At 46.0% G+C, this 22,704-nt stretch overlaps 1 protein-coding gene across 1 annotated transcript in view; it reads right to left on the bottom strand.

Moving 5' to 3' along the window:
* Positions 1-14,390: 14,390 nt before the first annotated feature.
* CORO2B (coronin 2B) overlaps positions 14,391-22,704 on the bottom strand; it is a gene marked incomplete at both ends in the record, with an annotated part of 62,904 nt that continues 54,590 nt past the window's right edge. Inside the window, 4 exons of the mRNA XM_084240726.1 lie at positions 14,391-14,522; positions 19,238-19,377; positions 19,537-19,627; positions 19,950-20,062. Coding sequence (XP_084096852.1) covers positions 14,391-14,522; positions 19,238-19,377; positions 19,537-19,627; positions 19,950-20,062 — 476 coding nt within the window. The remainder of the gene's footprint in view (positions 14,523-19,237; positions 19,378-19,536; positions 19,628-19,949; positions 20,063-22,704) is intronic.

Here is a 22,704-nt window from a genome sequence, read left to right as displayed (position 1 = left end):
TCCCTAAAACTTGTTCCCATTTAGAGCCTAGCTCTTCTGAATTCCTCTGCCTCAGCACCACCAATGTCTGTGTTTTTCTACTCAAGATTGTCCTTCGTGACACAAGGACGCTGAAGAGGCAGTGTTTCTCAAAAGGACACTTCACTATCACCTCTGGAATTTTCTTCCTAACTACTGACACTGATTTTACAAGTGCAGGCAATAAAAGGACCCTAGGAGAGCTGCCTGGTTGGTAACAATTATGAGACACAGTCCAATATCTGAGGTGTTAAAATGGGAAACGAGGGCCTTTGAAGCGGAGACATCTCGCGAGGAATGTGTTTCTCCTCAGTGGTTGATGATCAATGACCTGCCTATTGTTTCTTCACAGCCCTTTGTGATGTAGGTCAGAGCGTCATCTCTATTGTTAAGGTTTGGAAACAGAAGCTCACAAAGACAAAGTAACGTGTGTGAGCCCTCAGAGGGAGGGCTTGTGCCCAGTCAGTCAGACAGGAAACCATCCTTTCAATTCCAGCATATTCATCTGCCTGACTCCTTAAAGCTTCTTATTTTGCCCTTAGAAGTGTTACCTTGAGAAAAAGTCTCAATGATATTAGACAAACTTTATTAGATAGTCAACTTGAGGATTTGAACTGGGAACAGTCTCACAGATTTTACTCTGTGAGAACTGTTCCAATAACCACCAGTTTGAATTTAGTTTAGTTTATATAGGAAGAAACAGTGAGTCTCTGGAATTAAAATGTAATTATTCTTGACAGGAGACTTCTGGTTTTAATTGTTTTGACTTCAAGATTTGTTGATGCTATCTATCCACAAGACAAGGCAAGATGGGGGTTAAACTCTTCCTAAAGGATATGATCTGGAGATGCAAAGCTGGGATACCCATTGATTAAACCTTCTTTATCTGGGGTCTCCCTGGTGGCGCAAGGGGTTAAGACGCAACCTATGAAGCAATCCACAGCCTCTGCAGCACAAATTCGATACCCGGCCAGGGAGCTACCCACATGGTGCAGCAGACCTCTCCTGTCTCGGCCGCTGCTCCCCTCAGCAGTGTACTTCGGTCAACCTGCCTGTTCTGTTCCCCACTCTGTCTCTGGTGAATCCTCTCACCCCCCCGCACCTTTGGCCTATACCCTGGTTCTTGTATGCATAAATAAATAAATCTTTAAAAAAAAAAACCTTCTTTATCTATTCTTTGGTTATTAGTGGGGGTTGAAAGACAGGTTTTACCCTCAGGCAGCAGACTGGGCATAGCTGTTTGCACAGACTTCAAGTCTTTGCAGATGGTTTTGCTCTCTTGCCTGCTGGAGTAAGGAGGCAAGAGACCCAGACCATTCTACAATACGTTCACCCAGGTTAATGGGTCTCTGGGCACTCTGTTTCTCCAGACCACACAGCTTGGGGGGTAGAGAGTGTTGTTACACCACAAGCGACAAGAATAAAACAATATTTTTATCAATCAGAAAAATAAGGATTTTAGGAGCTCTGTGCCAGGAAAAGGGATTAACACTAAATATTAATTGTATTATACAGCAGTCTAGAGAGGACAGAGTGTTTATGCCACAAAAGGCAACAGATGCAGATGAGACCTGAGAGGACCAGAACAAGAAAGGTGTGAGGCTGAGGTTAAATAATGTCTACTGTAGGGCAATGGGGAGTTCTTAGGGCTTAAGTAGGGGAGTGGTAGGCATGAGGTCTATAAGTTGTACAGGTGCTCTGTTTAGAGAACCAAATAGAGGGACAAGCAGCGGAGTCAGAGTAGTAAGTAAGCCGTTATGTTAATTCTGATGGAGACAATGATGAACTTGGGAGGTCGTGAAGATGGAGAGAAGGTAGTGAGGTCCTCAGAAGGTTGAGCTGGTTCTGCTTTGATATTGAATGCCTTGTGATTCTATCATTCTTCCAGCAATTCATTGGTTCTGCCTTAAAACATTTATTTTATATGTGTTCCTACTTTAGTGCTGCTGTTTGACTTTTCATGAATTTATATCTTATCTCGCCAGTATTCCATAAGATCTGAGACTGCATCTCATACCTACTCTAGATTTCTTTATTCTTTGGGTCTTCTTTTCCTCTTTGTAAATAGGAGTTGATAATCCTTGCTTTTTCTGCTTCCTTGGGTTATTTTAAAGACTCTGAGTATCCAATGAGATAAGATGGTGATGGTGTAGAAACTTTAAATAACATGCAGATGAAATTGATTACTATCATAAAGGAATTATCTGTCTGCATTAGATTAGCACAGCCCAGAGGATATATTAGTCAAGACACAGCCAGAAAATTGAAGGAAAAAACTAGTGTCCTCTCTCTTGTCTGGTTGATTCTTAAATTATGACTGAAGTTCAATTAATAATGGACAAATACTGTTTTTGTTCCAATACCAAACTGTTTTAATTATTATGACTTTGTAGCATAGCTTGAAGTTTAGAAGTGTGATACCTCCTTTCTCCTTTGTTTTCATCAGTAGGGCTTTGGCTATTCATGGTTTTTTGTGGTTCCATATGAATTTCATCAGTATTTGTTCTATTTCTTTGAAGAATGTCATTGAGATTTTTATTGGAATAGCATTGAATCTGTATATTGCTTTTGGTGGGATGGACATTTTAATAATGTTAATTCTTCCAACCACTATGGAAAGCTGTCTGGAAGTTCCTCAGTCTACTAAAAATGGAGCTACCATACAACTTGGCAATTCCACTACTAGGGATCTACCCAAAGGACACAAAAACATTGATTCAAAAGAACACCTGTACACCTATGTTTATCGCAGCACTATTTACAATAGGTAAAACCTGGAAACAACTCAAATGCCCAAAAAATAGATGACTGGATCAAGAAGATGTGTTATATATACACACAATGGAATATTATTCAGCAATCAAAAAAGATAAACTCATGCCATTCATCATAACGTGGATGGAACTAGAAGAAATTATTCTCAGTGAAATAAGCCAGAAGGAAAAAGAAAAATATCGATGGTTTCGCTTATAGCAGGAATATAGGAGAACCAGATAAGACATCAGTGTAAAAAAGAAAATAACAGTACAAAACACAACAAAACAAAAATGGACAATTATAAATCAGAGACATCCTGCAGGGGAGGAGCGGGAGGAGGGAGGAGGGAGGAGCACAGGGGACTGTGGTGATGGTGCACGGGTGCCTTGGGGAAGGAAACTCTCTGGGGACTACACCTGAGGGGGTGGAGGGAAGCAAATATTATTGAAAAATGGTCAATGATGTAAACAAATAAAAAAAATTAATATAAAAAAATAATGGCCAAATACTATTAACATCAATCAGAGAGAGTCTGGAAGAATGTTTGTACTGACAATAGACAAGAGTTAGATAGCTGAAGTTTTCAAATACCTACCTGGGTAATCCTAATACCCCAATTCTACCTGTGGTTGGTTTGAACCCTGTCTCACAAGCCCAAGAAGAAACATTTTATCCAAGATTTCTATGACTTTCTTGGACTCATGCTTCTCATGGTTACCTCTGGCACTAAATTTCTTTCTTTGTTGTCTTTGCCAGATTTTTTATCTTTATCTTTGAGCCAATTTGCCAGAAAAGTTGAACACAGTCCCTTCTCTTTAATGACCTCTAACCCTGGTCGTTTTGTGTCATAGACATTTATTGGAGATTTGGGGGAATGGATTACCTTGGATAGAGGATTGGATGGCAGAATTTCCATCCAGATAATTTAAAATTAAATCTTGGTTCTCTCTGTTTTAAGAGGTTCTCCAAATTCCCATCTACTATTAGGGCTTTAGTTTCTGATCATATTTCTTAGCTTTTCTTTTTCTTCTCTCTTTTGTTCTTCCCTGTGCCCAAATCCTTTGGCAGAGCTATATAGCTAGCTTTGTTTTTTCCTCCCACCCACGTCCTGGCGAGGGGTGGGGGAGACTCACCTTCTACCCGCAAGGGGCCTATCAAGGTATTTTCCTAAACAAAGACACTTCCTTCCCTAAAAGGAACTCTGGTGCCAGCTGATAAAATAATAGTTTCTCTTATTTGCTAAAACAATGACAGGGCTGTCAAATCTTGTTTATTCTAAGGATATCTGACATTAGTTGGGTTTCTGCTAATGAGAGAATACCCAGTTTGCCCTGGCTATTTAGATTTACTTCCATTATGTCATCTGATGTGCTGCTTACAAACTTGGGACTGGTAGTTCTCATTTTGCCTATTTTGTGATGGGCAAAAATGGGGTTAAGAAATGGTCAGTGACTGACCAATAACAGAGCCTCTGAACTAGAACATGAACCTAGATATCAGCTCATTCAATTACTTTTCCCTTAAAAGTTTTCACAAAAATGGAAAATCTACCTATTTTTTAGTCTACTGAGCTGTTTTGAGAATGAACTTGGTGCCCCTCCTCCCCATGCAGAAGGTCAAAAGAGACATGGGTTATTTGGCAGATAGTGCTGGAGGAAAAGATAAGTTGTCAGCAGATGCTTTTCTGTGTTGAGAATGAAATGTTATCCCCACAAGATAACCATCTTGAGGCTGTTAGGAGCAGCAAAGGCCAGGGAGGAATCCAGCAGGACTACTCAGGACCAACCTCCAAGGCCTTCTCTCTGCTGCAGATGCTTCTCCTCCTCTCCCCTCATCCAAACCACCCTGCTTTGACTCTGGGAAGCTGTCCCTGATAGCCACGTGCAGATTGGCGCATTCTCTCTGTCTCTCTCTCTCTCTGATTCTTGGGGGGAAAGGATGCTCTGAACCAACTGCACAAACACAGGTTTTATGGACTCCACCCCCACTCCCAGACACCATGAACTACAAATCCCATAACGTCATCACCACCAAAGGGAGAATTGCTGGGAACTGAGGGTGGAGTTAAGCAGCTAGGCCTGGTGTATAACCAGACATGTGGGCCTTGAGGGTCTCTTGACTTTTCACCGGCTCTCAGTGTGCTATTGGGATTCCAGCTCAGTAGAACTGGTAGGATGCATTCACCAATTTATTTCCTTCTCTTTCTACCTGAGTTATTAATTTCTTTATGTCTTCCCCTTCTTTTATAAATAAACCCTTTATTAACTTTTTTGTGTGTGCCTGCTGTTGAGTCTTATTATAAATCCCCATTATGCGCGGGTGAGGACCCACAGTCAGACAACCCATTTCATATTGGGGTTGCCCTGTAACAGTTTCCCACTGGCGATTACTCTCTGCTTTGCACCATTAGTATGTTCTAGATAGTGGCTTCCAAACTTGGTTAATTTTGACTCGCAATAAAAACATATTCTTTATCTTGCATTGCAAACCACACACCACCCACAAAGCTCTATGCCATCTCTGTCCCTGACTCACGAGTACTCAGAGAAACACACACGTATACCACAGAACATCACACACAAACGTTCACCCTAATTTTGCATGATGCTCACTAGTATTTCTTTATTCTTTTCTACTAAAAAACACTGGTTGTGACCCACTAAATTGATTTCATGACCCACTAAGAATAATTACTTCTTTAATCTCTCGGCAGCACAGCGTGATATTCTATTACACATTGCAGCCACCGCCCCCCTCACTGCTCTCGATTGTTGAGTTCAATTCCTTTCATATCCTTCTGTTAGGGGGAAGTGATGTCCTGAGTTAATCCCATACAGGCTTTGTGGACCCCACCCCCACTCCAGACTAAAGCCATCAAGACACTGGGAAAGACAAATCCCATCACCACCAAGGGAGGGTGGCTGGGACCTGAGGGTGGAGTTGGGCAGCCAGGTTGGATATAAAAAACCAAACACGTGGGCCTTGGGCTCTCTGGCTTGCGATCGCTCGCCTCCCGGCTTCACGGCTCCTGGCTGGCGGCCAACTCTGAGAGCGCCATTTTGGGATTCCTGATCGGCGGATCGGGTAGGACTCATTTAAAACTTTGTCTCCCACTTTTCTCCCAGAGCTGTACATTTCCTCATTTCCCCTGCCCTTTGTAAATAAACCTTTTATTAACCTTTCACGTGTGCCTGCAGTAGAGCATTGATAAGTCCTTTTAAGCGCGCGGGTGAGGACCCACAGTCAGGCACCCCGTTTTGTATCGGGGTTGCTCTACAACACTTCCACCCAGGTTTTCTCAGAAGCTCCTCACCAGCCACCTTGCCCTTACTCTTTCTTTTCTATCCTTCCCAATGATTTTTCTTAAATGCAAATTTTGTCTAGAAATTCTGATGCTTAAAAACCTCCTGAGGGTTATAAGCACATTGCAAATAGTGAGCCTGACTAGAAGGCCCTTTGCATCCTGTGCTCACACACTAGCCTTCCTGTCCTCGACTCCACCAGGTTGAAGCCCTTTGTGGTTCCTCCACCCCAGAAACACCAGCTGTTTCCCTTCCCTGTGACTTTGCACTTGCTGCTCCCTGACTGGAAAGTTCCTCTTTTCTCTGGTGAAAAACTGCTTTCACTTGAAGAGCTGAGATTACTAGAAAGAAGGAAATCCACCCATTTCAACCACGTGATGGACATGGAGGGCATTGTGCTCAGTAAGATAAACCAAAGGAAGATAAATATTGCTTGATATCTTGTCTCTGTGGGTTGGTTGGGGTGGATTACAGGCACCCCTCAAAAGGAAAAAAGAAAACAAAAGACCCAAAACGGAGTCTTTTATGTCAAGCCCCACCAAGTCTTAATACCTATTATAACTGCAGTTTCAGTCTCTCCCAAAGGTAGAATTTTAAGCCAATCAATCCGAGTTTCCTGGTCAGCTCTTGTGAAGTAATCTGCATAAGATCCCTCTGCCTTCCCCTGAGGGAATGTGGCTTTGCCTGAAATAATCTTGCTTTTCTTGTCTCTCCCTCTTTTCTAAGAGCTTTCCGCTTTGTAGGACACTTTGCAGGGCCTCTCTACTTGCTGGCTGGTGCTGCCAGGTTCGCGAATTGTTTGCTGAAACCAAATGGTCTCTAAATTTTATTCGGACAAATTTTGTTTTTGTTTTTTTTTAACAGGGGACAAACATACCAAGTGGATGAATATGTTCTAGGGATCTAAGGCACAGCACAGAGATTATAGTCAACCATACTTCATTCTTTCAAAATTGCTGACACTAGAGCCAAAATCTTCTCACCACAAAATGGAAATGATAATTATGTGACCCAAGAGAGGTGTTAGCTAACAATGAGCACCTTGCAACTCATGGTGCAATAAATAAATGTATTAAATCAACACCTTGCACACCTTAAACTTACAATGTTATGTCAATTATAGTTCAATAAATAGAAGGAGAACTCAAATTATCCATTAGCATGAGTTCTCCCTCTGTCTTGGTTTTTGATTGCTTCTCTATACGGCTCTGATATACATCCTCAATAAATCCAATACCAGCAACTTGTAGGTATATCTTAATTGGTTTATTATCATTGGTACCTAATGTAATGTCATTGTCCAGCAGACATTAATTAAAAATCAGTGAAAGAGCCCTGTTCTCCAGTTCTGTATCATTAATTAAATTTCTCCCATTCTATATGATCTTATTCTGTCAGGCTATTGCAATGATCTAGTTGTGTGTGTGTATGTGTGTGTGTGTGTATGTGTATGTGTGTGTGTGCACATGCCTTGAAAACACAGTGAGAGGGTGTGAATTTGGGAAATAAAAATGATTGTAGATCTTGTATTCCTGATGTGACTTCTCCCCACCCCAACCAAAGCTATTCATTGCTATGGGGTATCATTACTAAATTTAAAAACTAAGCCCCCCATTCCTTGCCCAGCCTGCAAGTTTTGGAGACTTGAATGGATAAAGGGAGTAGGTGGGACTGCCATGGGAACCTGGACATTAAGCTGATGATCATTTTTTTAATATATTAATTTTTTTTACATCATTGTTCATTTTTAAATAATATTTGCTTCCCCCCACCCCCTCAGGTATAGTCCCCAGAGAGTTTCCTTCCCCAAGGCACCCGTGCACCATCACCACAGTCCCCTGTGCTCCTCCCTCCTCCCTCTTCCCCCTCCTCCCCTGAAGGTTGTCTCTGATTTATAATTGTCCATTTTTGTTTTGTTGTGTTTTGTACTGTTATTTTTTTTTTTTACACTGATGTCTTATTTGGTTCCCCTATATTCCTGCTATAAGCGAAACTATCGATATTTTTCTTTTTCCTTCTGGCTTATTTCACTGAGCATCATTCCTTCTAGCTCCATCCACATTGCTGTGAATGGCATGAGTTTATCTTTTTTGATTGCTGAATAATATTCCATCATGTATATATAACACATCTTCTTGATCCAGTCATCTATTTTGGGGCATTTGGGTTGTTTCCTGGTTTTACCGATTGTAAATAGTGCTGCAATAAACATAGGAGTAACAGGTGGTCTTTTGAATCAATGTTTTTGTGTCCTTTAGGTAGATCCCTAGGAGTGGAATTGCTGGGTAATATGGTAGCTCCACACAACCAAGACTAGTCACCCTAACCAATGATGCCTGGAATACAAATATATAGCCTTGGGACCTCTGGGCACAACAGAACTCCTATGTCTCCTATTGCTTTTCTGTATTTCAATAAATCCCCCTTTTCTGTTCTCTTATGAATTCTTTCACTCTTGTACCTCCCACCTACACTGATTCTCCCCCATATAATTGCCCAAGCAGAAATCTGGATTCTGATAACAGGAACATATAAACAAATATTCAGCACTCAGATTGAAGTTTCCAAACAGATTTCGAAAATTTATGACTGAGATGAGAAGTAGCCTTGAAAGTCTAGACTTCTGAGTTGCCAGAGGAAGCAGGTTGTTATGTTCATGCCACAACAATTAGGTTGGGAAGAGGATAGGGAGAATCAGTGTAGCCTCCTCTCTATGTGCAGGATTAAAGATTGGGACCAACTGGGGTGAGTGGGGGAGGTCAGAGGATGGGACCAGACCTAGTGGGATCAAGGGTCAGGTCCACATCAACAGGACCCAGAAAGTTTGAGCGGCAGCAGGTGAGCCAGTGTCTGTTGCCAACTTTGCTTGTTCAGGGGCTCATGTGAGCCTTGCATTTCCCTAGTGGGAGCTGGGGGTCTTGTCAGGCCCCTGACTGTTTTGTCCAGCAGAAGTGATACCTGGACAGACCAGAATCTGCTGCTTACCTTACCCCACTACCCACTGGAGTAATCTCTTTTGGCCCAGAGGGGTAGAGGTGTCATGGGAGGAAAGATTCCCATTCCCAAACCTGGCCAATGGAGCAAAGCAAGCCTGAGGTTTCATGCCAATGAAACAGTTGGTGGCAAACCCCAAGTTTCCAGTGTATTTAAAAATATCTTTAAAATAGAAGAAAAAAAAAACACCTTGCTCTCTTATTTAAAAAAAAAAAGGTTTATTGTGGGAAAATGCAGATATTTCAAAAGATAGAATGAATCTCTTATCCCATCACCCTGCTAGTCACTGTTAATCAGTACTTTGAGCCATATTTTTCTGTCCAGTTTATGTATGAATTTTAATTATAAGTAAAATGGAGCCTCTTTGGGAGCAAGAATCACATCTTGTTCATTTCTTTAATCCCAGTACTTAGGATAATACTTGATGCAGAAAAGGCACTTGATAAATATTTGATAGAATAGTTTTTGAACGAAAACTGTCTCAAATCTCCCAGCAGGCAAGGAGAGAAAGAGAAATAACTTATATGTATTTTCATTATCTTCACATATGATGTACTTTAAGGAGGGACAAATTGTAAATTTCAGTCATCCTGACAAACTGTTATGAGGTGAGTTAGGGGAAACCCTAGAGGGAGCCGGGGGTCTTGCCCATGACAGTGCCAAGCAGCCGCCAGGGACAGCCAGGTCTTTCAGTAATAAAAAACCCAATTCATTTTCTAAGCTCAACAAATCCCAGCTCTGGCTCCATTCTGGGGGGGGGTCTTAATAACATGTCCCTCTCCCTTTCCCAACCATCCCATCTCTCCTGCCTCCCCCCTGCCTAAGAAGTCCATTCTGAAGTCTTCCCTGACCTCTGTCTGTCCCTCCACCGTCCCCCTGTGGACCACTGGTCTATCAACCCTGGCCCCCTGCTTCACCACTGTCCCTTAACCCTTTCCCCTGCAGCAGCAGAGGGGGGTATTCATCCCAGCTTCACCCCTTCCTTGGCTCCTTGTCACCCAGTGTGGAGTCCAGTCTCCCTGGGCAAAGATTCAGGGTCTGACCTCAAAGTCAGGCCTGGTCCCCTACTTCTCTCTCCCCTGCATTTCTTCTCTCCCCCTTAGGTTCCTGGCTCTTCCTTTTGGCCCTCCTCAGCTCACCCAATGGCTGACACCCCAGACCCCTCCCTCCCTGTCATTGTCCCTGTGGAGAAGCCGCTGAAGGTCAGAGCAGGTCAGGGACTGGGCTGGGCTGGGCATCCAGATCTCATCTCTCAGCTCATCAGGGCAGGCGGCCTCAGGAGAAGGGAGGTGAACGCCCTCCTCTGTTGCCTGCTTGGACATCTTTCCTGGGGCAGAGGGGGACAGAGATATCCTGCTCCCACCCCCTTCCCCCTTTTGAATCTCACCTCTCCTGTACTTGGGATATTTCTGATCCAGCCTATTCTGGGGGCCTGTGTTGCCATAAATCCTGGTGCCTATGGCCATGTCATCAACTCTGAGGTGGGGTAGGAGGTGGCAAAAGGGACCCAGTTTAAGAAAAATGGGTTTGTTTGAAGGCCATAATCTGCCCCCTGCTGGCTGGATTCAAGCTTCTAGCAAACTCTCCCAGGTCTTTGAATCTTGCCTTAATCTCTGTGATCTTGAAATCCTAGACCTCTGTCCACAGTGTCCTGACCTATTTCCTCCCCCAGGGATCCACCCTTTTTCATTATCCTCATATTTTCCCTTCACTCAGTTGACTCTGCTCACATTATCACCCACACTCCAGGGGCATCTGTGTAGGAAAGGACTTTGGCAAGAGCAATGTTTGACCCAATGGAACTCTGGGCTCAGAGAATTCCAGGCAGTGTGACAGGCCAGGACGAGGGAGGGCTCCAGTAAGAGATCCTGGAACTCCCCTGCCCAACCTGTAGAAGCTTACCTTTTTGCTCTAAGCAAGGCTCACCCATTCGTTACATCACAGAATGAAAACTCCAAGGAAAGACAGGTTGTAGACTGTTTCCCAAACAGAAACAGACATGCAAAGACAACAAGGAGCATCTGCCAACATCCCAGACAGGGGCCTCTTCCTCTCTCCACCCCACGCCTTGTGGTGCCTGGGCAGGCTGATCCCTGGAGGAGAGGGGCCAGGCAATGTTTCCTGTGGTGGAGGCTGAGTCTGCTCCTGCTCCAGCAGCCCCTCCCAGCAGGAAGGCTGAGCAGTGGAGGCCTTGGGGTGGGGGTGTTTTCAGGATGAAGTCATTTCCCACAGTGAAGAGCAGCCACGATCTGCACAGTCCATTGACAGTCTGGGATGTTTGCCCAGAGCCAGGAGAGAGTCTAAAAATGCCCAAGCCCATCTTGGGCTCTCAGGAGGCTAACAGGAGTCAGCAAATGCCCAAAATGAAGCTGGCAGAGGGTGAAGTTCATTCCAGCCTCCGGGGTTTTGCATTCCATTGGGCGATGAGATGACCATAGACTGGCTATTGGCTGGGTCCCCTCAAGGGCAGGCCTGGCTCTTTCCTACCTCTGTGTTTCCAGCACCTGATACTGAGTAGATCAGCTATTGAGTGAATGGTAGAAAACCAAGTGGGTGCTGGGAGACAGGAAAGGAGTTGAAAATCCAACTAAGTGTTGGAGGACAGGACAAGAGTTTGAGGCATGCCAAGAGGGCCTTCACTTACAAGAACAGGAACTGGAGTTTAGCCCAAGATGGGCTCACCTGGAGAAAAGAAGGGAGCACAAGGTGGGGAGGGTGGCCATGGGGACTGGCTCGGCATCCCACCACTATGTACCTGTCCACTGCACAGCCTTACTACTCTGCTCCCTGACAACCCTGACTTGGTGGAGAGTGAGGGGGCCCCAGCGACCTGTCTCCTGCTGGGCCCCAGCCCTCCTCCCAGAACTGACTTCCTGCCTCAAGTCCGGCTCAGGACCAGGAGCATGCACCTCCCCTTGCTCCTGCCTCTAAAGATTCATGTCCTCCTGTGTGTGCCCCGCCACGGCAGCAGAGGGACCTGGTGCATGCAGCTCCCTGAACTGGACCTGCCAGTTCTTGGAAATGGGAAGAATATTAGAATATACCACCTAGAGCTGCTGTGAAGACTAAAAAATCAAGTATATGAAGTAATGCTTTGTGAACTGTGAAATATCATTCTAATATAAAATGGTGTCCCCCGGGCCCCAACACAGATGGGTACATGCAGATGCCTACTGAATGACTGCAGAACATTGGTTCTCAACCAGGGTTGATTTTGATACCCCAGGGGACATAGAGCAATATCTGGAGATGGTTTTGGTTGCCATAACTGGGTGGGAGTTGCTATGGCCTCTGATTAGTGCAGGCCGGGGATGCTGCTGAACATCTTCTAATGCTCAGGAGAGCCCTCGCTGCAAAGAATTATCTGACCCCAAGTGTTGACAGAGCTGAGGCTCAGAATCCTCGCTATACATGAATGAAAGTATGAAATGTTATCTGTAGATACAGGTGTGGTTTGTTGTTACAGAAAGACAACAGCTGTGGCTGGGGAAATGATCATCAAGATTCCACGGTGCCCCAGAGCAGGACTTACCCCGGGTTAAATGAGATGGCTATGCCCACGTTTGATAAGTTGAAAACATTTTATTTCAATTCTATTCTTGGGAGGCAGCATAAATAATCACAGAAGACCACAAAGGTCTGTGGGGAAGAAAAAAAAAAAAGGCTCAAGAAATATGGGGAGATGAGAGTTGACACTCTTCAGCTGGCCAAGAGGGTGGAAAGTTCTTGGAGGAAAAGCTCCAGGAGTGGGGGTCCTTCCCCTGCCCAGGGCTTTGGGAGCCCCAGGCTCTGTGGATTGAGGTTCTATAGAGTGGCCACAGGAAAGCGGGTGTGATATATGTATCTAGCAGATCCTACCTAATGAGAGGAGAAGGGACACTCATTTCCTGACCCCCAGGCCAGACCTCACCCCCAAGCTGTGACTTTTCTAGGAAGAACAGTGTTTATGGACCCCGTGTGGTCATAGGAAATGAAGGGGGAAAAGGAGGGAGAAAAGAAAAGCTGTAGAAGACAACATGAGATGTGGCACCCCAGAGTCCCATGACCTGGGGCCACTCTGCAGTTCCTCACCTGCAAGATGGAGAGAATATCCCGGCCTCCTGGGGTGGGTGTGAGGCCCAGGTGAGCTCCTACGGTTAAATGATCGTGTAAACTTTAAAGTGCGATACCAGACTGAGGGGTGTGGCCATTCTACAAGCGGAAGGCTGAGTGTGGAGACAGCAGTGGGAGAGATGCACATCTCCGGAAGCAGGCAGCCCCTGCTCTGCCTTTCTCAGGGCCAAGCTCCACCCTCCTCAGCCTCCAGAGGAAGAGGCCTCATCTCAGCTGGAGTCAGTCCCCTGCCAGGCAAGAGCAGAGGGTGGGGACTGGGAGGATGCAGGGCTCCGAGTGTGAGGGGCCTCCACTGGGCAGCATGGCATTGGCACTACCGGTGTGGGGCAGACAGCAGAAGTGACCTCAACTTTTCTTCTCCACAGCCCTGGATGGGATTGGCATCTTGACACAGTGAGCGGGCCCTGGCCTCGGGGTCTGGCCACCCCAGGCCCTGGGCCCGGGGCCAGAGTTGACCTGCTGGCTGACTTAGCAAGTTACTCCCCTGCATCCCACAGGTCCATCATTTATAAGATGGGAACACTAGTCCCTACCCTGTCTGCCTCACAAAGCAAATGGGAAAGGGTATACAAGAGCTTTAAAGAGAATCATGGGAAGGCAAGGGGTCATTATGGCCTTAGTGAGCAATTCTCTGAATTCCCTGAAGACAAGAAGGGCTAGGCAAGAGACAGAAAGGAGCTAGGCTGCTTGCAACCCTGGTCAGGTAAGTCAGGCTTCCAGGGCTCCCGGGGCAAGTCAGGGTGGTGGGCAGAGGGGAAGGAGACCAACTGAAGCCTGGGGTCAGCCCATACAGTGTGGTCCCTCAGGGACTCTGTGAGTCCCAGTTAGGAGTGCTACGATGTCCTGACAATCCTCTCTGTCCGGGGAAAGTTCAAGTTCTAAGTCTACTGGTATCTTGGCTTTCCCCTCTGCTCCCTGGTCCATTGAGGGCACCCCTCAGGGAGTCCGTGGTCTTTGCCCAGCAGAGAGGAAGGCTCCTGGGGTGGCAAGAAAAGGTGCTGCCAGCGGCGGGCCTCCAGGAGAGGCTGGGGCTTTTCTAGCATGAGGTCAAAGATCAGCTTCCAGTTCTTGAGGAGACAGGTGGGGTCCTCAGGTGCTCCCCAGCTCCAGTCCTGGCTCTGTCTCTGGGGTCACTGGATAAAGGGAAGTTAAGGAACAAGTAGAAACAACGGAGAGATGGCCTTAGAAAGCAGCCCAGCCTGGGAGTTAACAGTTTTTGGGGCTGTTGCGCAAGTTTTTCAGTTCCAGCTGGAGCTGCCGAATGCGGATGTCCTTCTGGGCCAGCTCCTCTTTCAACCGCCGAATCTCATCCTGCTGCCGGAAGAACATTCGGAGGAGCTGGAGTGGATGAAGAGAGAGTCGTGATCAGCCCGGAGAGAGCAGGGGAGAAAGTGACTTCACGAAGGGGTGCCAGGTTCCCAGACCCTGCCCTCCCCAGGGCAGTCCCCCCCATTTCCTCCAGGCCTTCCACTGCTGGAACTAGCCCAGCCTCCCATCCACAGTTCTCCCTTCTACAGACTCCACTCCTGGATGGGGCAGTGATATGGGGTCACCGAGGAGGAAGGGAGTCCACACAGGCCGGTTTTCAAATACCCCAGCTATAGGTGTCCAGACCTAATACTTTCATTTACCATTCCAGATGGACACCTTTCTAAAGTGGGTTGCTTGCTTCTCTTCTTAAGGAAGCTCAAGTTATATATAGAATGGAATCCAACTTTTTACCTGCTGACATGGGCCCTTAGTTTGCACTGGGCAGTGTGGTTCATCCACCTGGGTGGATGTGGTCAAAACACAGATCTTGACAAACCTTCACTTAGACAACTCTCCGCATTAACCAGTCTCTCCATTTCTTCCATAAAACAGACTCACAGGTAACCTCCAAACACTGAGCCCCGGAAAGTCGCCAGACCCTCAAGGACCTTCACACACTGAGTGAAATGTTACCAACCAGCAGCTGTGTTCACCCTCCAACCTCCTGGTGTGAGTTGCATTTGTTCTTATAATTGCATAATTGAATTAAATATGACATAAAGGGATGAAAATGAACACTAAGAGAATTGCTGCTTCTGTTAAAACTAAGCTGACTGCTTCAGAACATCTTGATAAAAGTGAAGTTAAAACAACTGCTGCTGAATTAGCTGTGGAAGATGTGGCCAGAGAGGATTGGGGAATATTCTATGTCTTGATTGTGTGAGAGTAGTTACATGACTATCAAGACTTTTGCATGTTTGTCAAAACGCATGGCACCTCCACTACAAAGGACGAATTTTATCACAGGTAAGTTATACCTCAGTAACTAAATATTAATAATATTAATAATAAATAATAATAACAAGTGGGAGAACTTTTAAAATAGTAGGACTTTGAAAATTGTGGCTAAGTTCTTATTCCACCTAAAGAAATGGAAACTGGAAAGTGGAGTTAATAAGAGTTGAAATGTGATTTATGTGAGAGAGACAGCAGATTCCAATTGATGATCTCCTCAAAGGAAAGGCCTTATCCTGTACCAGTATATGTTGAATGAATATATATGTTTTATGCTTTAAATGAAAAGATATGGCTTATGGAATGAACATATCATTTTTATGATTCCCTCTTTTAACTTTATTTTATTATTTTTTTAAAAAAGATTTATTTACTTAAGCATACAAGAACTGGGGTGTAGAACAGAGGTGTAGTGGGTGAGAGGACTCACCAGAGACAGAGTGGTGAACAGAACAGGCAGATTGACTGAAATACACTGCTGAGGGGAGCAGTGGGTGAGCCAGGAGAGGTCTGCAGTGCCATGGGGGTCACCTCCCTGGCCGGGGATCGAACTCTTCTGCAGTGGCTGCCAACAGCCCTATAGTACTATATCTCAACCCCTTGTGCCACCAGGGAGGCCCCTTAACTTTATTTTTTTTAATTAATGAACAAATCAGTCCTGGTTTCATTTGCTTAGAGGGACAATAAACTATTTGCCCCAATACTAAACAATTCTTCATATACCCGTGCCTCGCACATTCTCAAAATTTCTTTTCATAAGTTTTGGTCAGTTTTTAAAACAGCTTTATTGTCACATACTATACATTTCACTCACTTGAAGTGTACAGTTAGCAGTTTTCAGTGAAGTTACAGAGCTATGCAACTCTCCCCTTTCCCCAGGTCAAACCACCAGTTGCGGCTCCACATTTAGACGACTTACAGTCTCATTTTCTAATTGGTTGCCTCCAATCTGCTGTGATGATCAAAACTGTGGGTAAACCTGAGTCAGCAGGCTCTCAGAGAATTTCTTCCCAACAAGGGAAGTGCACAGGCTTTTGTGTGGAGAGACTGTGGCATTTGTTTTGTCTGCTGTCTTCTCAGAGAGCCTTTAAAATTTTCCTCCAGGTTCTCATGGCTAAAGGTTACTAGATTTTTTTTTTTTAATAGAGGCATGTTTTATTTATTTATTTATTTGTTTGTTTTGTTTATACATGCACTGGGTACAGTCAGAAGCGCGGGAGGGTGAGAGAATTCACCAGAGCCAGAGCAGGGAGCAGAGCAGGCAGAAGGACCGAAGTACACTGCTGAGGGGAGCAGCGGGCGGCAGGAGAGGTCCGCGCGCCATGTGGGACCCTCCTCCGGTGGCCGGGGAGCAGCCGGGGATTGAACCAGCGCCGCAGAGGCCGTGGGCAGCTTCGCAACCCAGCGCTCTACCGCTGCACCACCGGGGAGGCCCAAGGTTACTAGATTTAATTCCTATAGCACCGACATTCTATACACCTGGTACTAGAACTGACTACAGGACCTTGTTGTGGCCCACGTGGGTGATCACAGCAACTTAGGCACCTCAACCTTTTCCAGGGCACTTATAATTTTTTTTTAATGCCAAATACATACAAATGTAGAAAAGAGGGGCCTCCCTGGTGGCACAAGGGTTAAAGTCTCAGCGCTATCAAGTTATCACCAGCCATTGCAACACGAGTTCAGTCCCTAGCCAGGGAGATAACCCACATGGTGCAGCAGAAGTCTCCTGTCTTGCCCACTGCTCCCCTCAGCAGTGTATTTCAGTAGCTCTGCCTGTTCTGCACCCCACTCTGTCTCTGGTGAATCCTCTCACCCCTGCACCTTTGGCCTACACCCCAGTTCTTGCATGCATGCATAAATAAAAATAAATCTTTAAAAAAAAAGTAGAACAAGCCACACCATTCCATGTGCCTATCACCCGACATCATGAAATAGCATGTGACTCTTCTTGACTCATCTCTACTCCTCCCCACATCCCTGCACTCCCCTCCTTAGGGATTATTTTGAAAGGGATTTTTTTTTTTTATTTTGAAAGGGATTATTTTGAAGCAAATCCGATTTATTACATGATTTCACCCAGCCCCAGAAATCTGAACATCCCTCTATAAAGGCACATAAACATATTACATAGCAATTATTCTTTTGCCTGTTCATTTTCCCTTTAACTGATGAGGTTCCAGAAGTCAAGAATAGTTTTATCTTTATGCGTAATAGTGACAACTGTAAGTTGGTGTAATAAGAAGACTTTAAGATGGCCTCCATGTTATCCCCTCACCTCAAGGGTGGACTGGACTGAATCAGGTGCTGGCCTCAAATGAACAAAATATGACAGAAGTGATAAGATGTCATCCCAAAAGTTTGGTAACACAGTGACTGGCTTGCATCTTCGATGCCCTCTCTTGCTCACTCCAAGGAAGCCACGTGTGAGCTGCCTGTAAAGAGGTCCCTATGGCAGGACCTGAGGAAGGCCTGCAGCTGACTGAGGCCTTCAGTCAACAACCTGTGATTGCTGGCAACCATGTGAATGAACCTGGAAGTAGACTCTTCTGCAGTTGAGCCTTTGGGTGCAGTCCCAGCTGATGGTTTAACTATACACCCTCATGAGAGACTTTGAACTACAGACACCCACAGAAACTCTGAGACAATAACTATAGGGGTAATTTGTCAGATAGCCGTAGACAGCTAGTACAGTTAGCCCCTCTGAGCACTTGAAATGACCCAGGGAACATACTGGACCCTTAGGGATTAGCACCTTAATGTTCACACCATTTCATGTCCCCATTGTACCAAGAGGGAATGGGTTTAGGAAGATCAGAAAACTTGCTCAGTCACAGCCACGAAATGGCAGAGCTGGGACAAAAATGCAGCAGGTCCACATAACCAGCTCTACCTCAGCTGTGTCAAGCAAAGAGTCTTTGCATTCTTGGAACCCAGGCTGTGCTGGCTGGTACTGGCTCTGGGACAAGGGTTGGAGGAAAAGCCTTCGGGGACATGGTCAAGGTCCAGGTATGGATACCCCTGCATGGGCTGCTTCCTTTCTTTTTTCTTTCTTTCTTTCTTTTTTTTTTTTTGAAAGATTTATTTTATTTATTTATGCACACAAGAATTGGGGTATAGGCCAGAGGTGCAAGGGGTGAGAGGATTCACCAGAGACAGAATGGGGAGCAGAACAGGTGGATCTACTGAAATAAACTGCTGAGGGGAGCAGCGGGCGAGACAGAAGAGGTCTACTGCACCATGTGGGTCACCTCACTGGCTAGGGATCAAACTCCTGCTGCAGTGGCTGCTGATAGCTTCATAGTGCTGAGACTTAACCCCCTGCACCACCAGGGAGGCCCAGCTGCTCCTTTTCTATATGGCACGAAGAGTACTTTCACAGACACCCAGCCTCTTCCACAAAAACAGGAAATTGTCAGACCTTGTCACTGCCGCCACATTGGGGAGGAAGGCAGTGAGGTGACACACGAAGGCCCTCAGTCAGGAGGGATTCTGTAACTCCTGCAATGCCAAATGGAGGCGTTCTGGAATGGAAGCGTGAGGAGACACTCCCTGTGTGGGTTAGTGACTGTGAGTGTGGGGGAGGGGCGTCAATGTCCCCTCCATATCCCAGCCTCTATTTATTGGGGTCAGAGGCAATGGAAGCCAATGGCAGGCTACGCATGGTATTTGTCACAGAAAGAAAAATGCCTCAGAATGGAGCTGACTTAAAGGCCGAAAGCCCATAATTGAAATGTAAAGGTCTCGATCTTCCTGGGCCTGTGGAGGTAATAAGTTACATTCCTTACCTCGTTCTCTGTCCTGGGTGGCACATTTTCTAATAAATCTATTCCATTGACCACAACGCTCTTCTTTTCCCTGATGGGAGCCTTAAATACCACTTTGGAGGACTTCTTGTAGCCTTCTTTCAAAGACATGAGCACGGGATCTATGGAAGGCAAGGAAAGTTCATGCAAATGATTCACTTGACAACAGTGTCTTTCACTCACACCTGCTTGACATTGGCTGGGGGTCAGGGCAGGTTCTAACAGGGGATGTGGGGCAATGGGCTGTGATCTCTTCTGTGAAGCCCCCCCACCCCTGGTACCTCGGTTGATGCCTCCCAGCCATTCATCGGGGGTCAGCGCTGGCTCCGTGCCGGGCGTCATGGGGTAAATGTCTTCCTGGTAGGAATCCGACTGCAGAAGAGTAGACACTTGGGGGCTGCCGAGAAACCCTCTGCTCGACGGTAGAGTTTTCTCCTCGCCAACCTCCAGCCCCATCCCCTGCTTTCCTGCCTCCATACTGCATTCATAGTGTCTCCCACTTGGAATTCCCACCCAGCGTTTGCTAGCAAGTCAAACTGCCCCCACCTTAGAATGTCCCCGCCCTCACCCCAGACTGGGTCAGGAGACCACAGTTTTGCAGGACCTTTTCTGGGCTCCTCAGGCTTACAGGCAGTAATGAGCAAGTTAGGATTCAATGCTGGGCAACGTGGGAATCCAGTCCAGCCCCACTCACCCGCCGGGGCACAATCATGGAGATGGGCTCGATCAGGCCCTTGAGAGTCACCAGCTTGTAGAAGCGGAATACCTCGCAGGCCGACACATCCAGTCCATGCTTGGGCATGACCCCTGTGGACGGCACAGATGGTTCCATAGGGTCCCAGGGACTCCCAGCCTTGGTGCCCCTCCTCCCTGGTGTTCTCGGCCAGGAATATCCCTGGACACTTAGGCTTGGCGGCAATGACCCGTGTGAGGGCAGTGGGCGAGCTTCTGGATTCCATCTCTATCTCTGAGTGGCAACTTCCCAGATAAACCCCTTGAACCAGACCTGTCTCACCAAGGGATCCACTTTAGGATTAGGGCCTGTGAGAACTAGAAAGACCTGTAGAAAAACTTGAATCTGATTGATGAGACTCCTCAGGGTCAGTGGGGAAGTGGCTTGCTCAAGGTCACAGAATATGGCTAGGGCAAGGCTATAGAGCCTGTCATCTTCTGAAAGGAACTGGCCATCCTAAGCCTCTGTACTCCCATCCTTATAGAGAGAGGAGGGAGACATCTTTCCCCAGGCACCCCATATTTAAACACAGCCTGGGATTGCTGTTGTCATGTGTCTCGACAGTACCAGCCCCTCACGCAATAGTTTGATGGGGGCTTCAGTGAGAAGATGATTAACTGTCCAGCATGGCAATGAGCAAATATCACATGAGCTTCTTACTTTGTGATGTGAATATGAATTCAGATTCTACCTTTCCGCTCCTCTAACTTGGAGGTTGCTCTTCTAGATAGAAGAATTCCAGGAGCAGGAGGGAAGTAAAACAGTGGTACCCAAGTGGGATTTGGAGCCAGCAGACCTGGTTTTAAATTCTGGTTCTGCCATTTAGAATCTATGTTGGGGTGGGTGGTGATTGCCTGACTTCTGGTGAATGCCCCAGAGTGGCCTCAGGTCAGAAGGATGAGGAGAAAAGGTCTTTGGTTCCTTCCTCTCCTGCAGTCACGCTGATTCTACTTTCTACACATCTAAATTCATCCTCTTCTCCCTATCTTCATGCCATGTCTCTCTCTATCACTCCCTGCCTACAAGTCCACAGTGGCCTCCTAACTGGTCTCTCTGCTCCCCTCCTGCCCTTCCATCCATTCTCCCTATAGAAGTCAGAACGATATAAAAATAACATTTCAGCTCACATTATGTTGTCCCATCTCCCACCCACCCAAGAAATAGAAAACCTTCCAATGAGGTTCCAATAAGCCCCAAACTCCTTTCCCTACCGATGGTCAGTTTCACGTGCCAGTGTTCTGTTAGCAGACTGTCTCCGCAGTGGGGCGTGATCCAATCATTTGAAGGTCTGAGAGGAACAATAGGAGGGAGGAACTTGCCCTTGTTCTTCCTGTTTCACTGATTGAGCTGGGACAGCTCATCTTCTATCCTGGGACTGGGATTTATACCACCAGCTCCCCTGCTTCTCAGATCTTCAAGACTTGAACTAAATGATAACCACTGACTTTCATGGACCTGGAGCTTATAGATGGCAGATTGTGGGGTCTCTCAGCCTCCATAATCACACGATCCAATTCTTTACAAATTCCATACTTATATAAAAATTTATATATTTGTTTCTGTTTCCCTGGAGAACCCTAAACAATACTTTGTGTCTCAGGGGACACTCATCTCTCCAACTTCGTTTCCTAACACTCATTCCATCTCCCGCTATGTTACAGAGTCTAATCTGTGCTTAGTCACATCAACCTCCATTCTCACCTGAGAACATGCCAGACTCATTCTTGCCACAGGATTTTGCACTGGCTATTCCTCCTGTTAGCACTGCATTTTTCCCTTCCCAAATTTCAAATCTCAGCTTAAAATGTCACCTTCCGTGACTACCTGATCTAAAATAGCCCCAGTCACTCTCTGTTCTATTACCCTACTTATTCTTCTGCCTACGACTTGCTACCATCCGATATTTTCCTTACTTTGTTTATTGTCTGTCTCCCCCCAGTGGAATGTAAGCCCCAGAAGAGTAAGACTGTGTTTTGTATTATTTTCTACTGAGTCCAGGGTTTGGCACATAGCTGGAACCCAATAAGTGTTTGTTGAATGACTATGTGAAGGAGCAGGAGGAGCCAAGTGCTATAGCACATATGATCTTTAAACTTTACAATGGCCTTACCAGGTAGGTTTGATTATCCCCATTTTGCAGATTAGAAAACTGAGACTCAGAGGGGTTTAAGTACATAGTTGAGCCAGAAGTAAACTAGGTTTGACTCTGAAGTACAGGCTACTTTTTACTTTTTTTTTTTTTTTTTTACTATTTGATAAAGAGGTGACAGTGATGGAGGTGAAAATGACAGAGAATTGAGGAAGGGTAAAGTCTTTGGGATTGTCATTAGGAGCTCAGGTAGATCTCTGGGTCTCCATTTTGCCTTTTGTCACTGAGGTGGCTTCTCAGAACCTCCCAGAACTGCTGCCCCAGCAGCTGGCCCTAGCTTCCTGTCCATAGTACCAGACCCCCAGTTGGAGCAAGTCAGACTCCAACTCCAAGGAGAGACAGAAAGAAAACCCCCAAGGAGACGTCTTCCACTGGGTGATTTGGATTCCAAATGGGGAACTACTGAATTGTTCCCACTGCCAGGTTTAGTTCACAGAAATGGGAATGTTGCAGTAAGACTTCAGTGGTGGGAGAATATGAGGGATGAAGACCATTTCACCTTACCCTCACTATAGCCTGTCCATCCTGGGCCTTCCCTAGGATTTGCCTGAGGACCGGGGAGCCTGA

The sequence above is a fragment of the Talpa europaea genome (genome assembly GCF_964194135.1).
Source record: "Talpa europaea genome assembly, chromosome: 8".
Taxonomy (NCBI): Eukaryota; Metazoa; Chordata; class Mammalia; order Eulipotyphla; family Talpidae; genus Talpa; species Talpa europaea.
The sequence above is the reverse complement of the archived record's forward strand: the minus strand, read 5'-3'. Positions and strand labels throughout refer to the sequence as shown.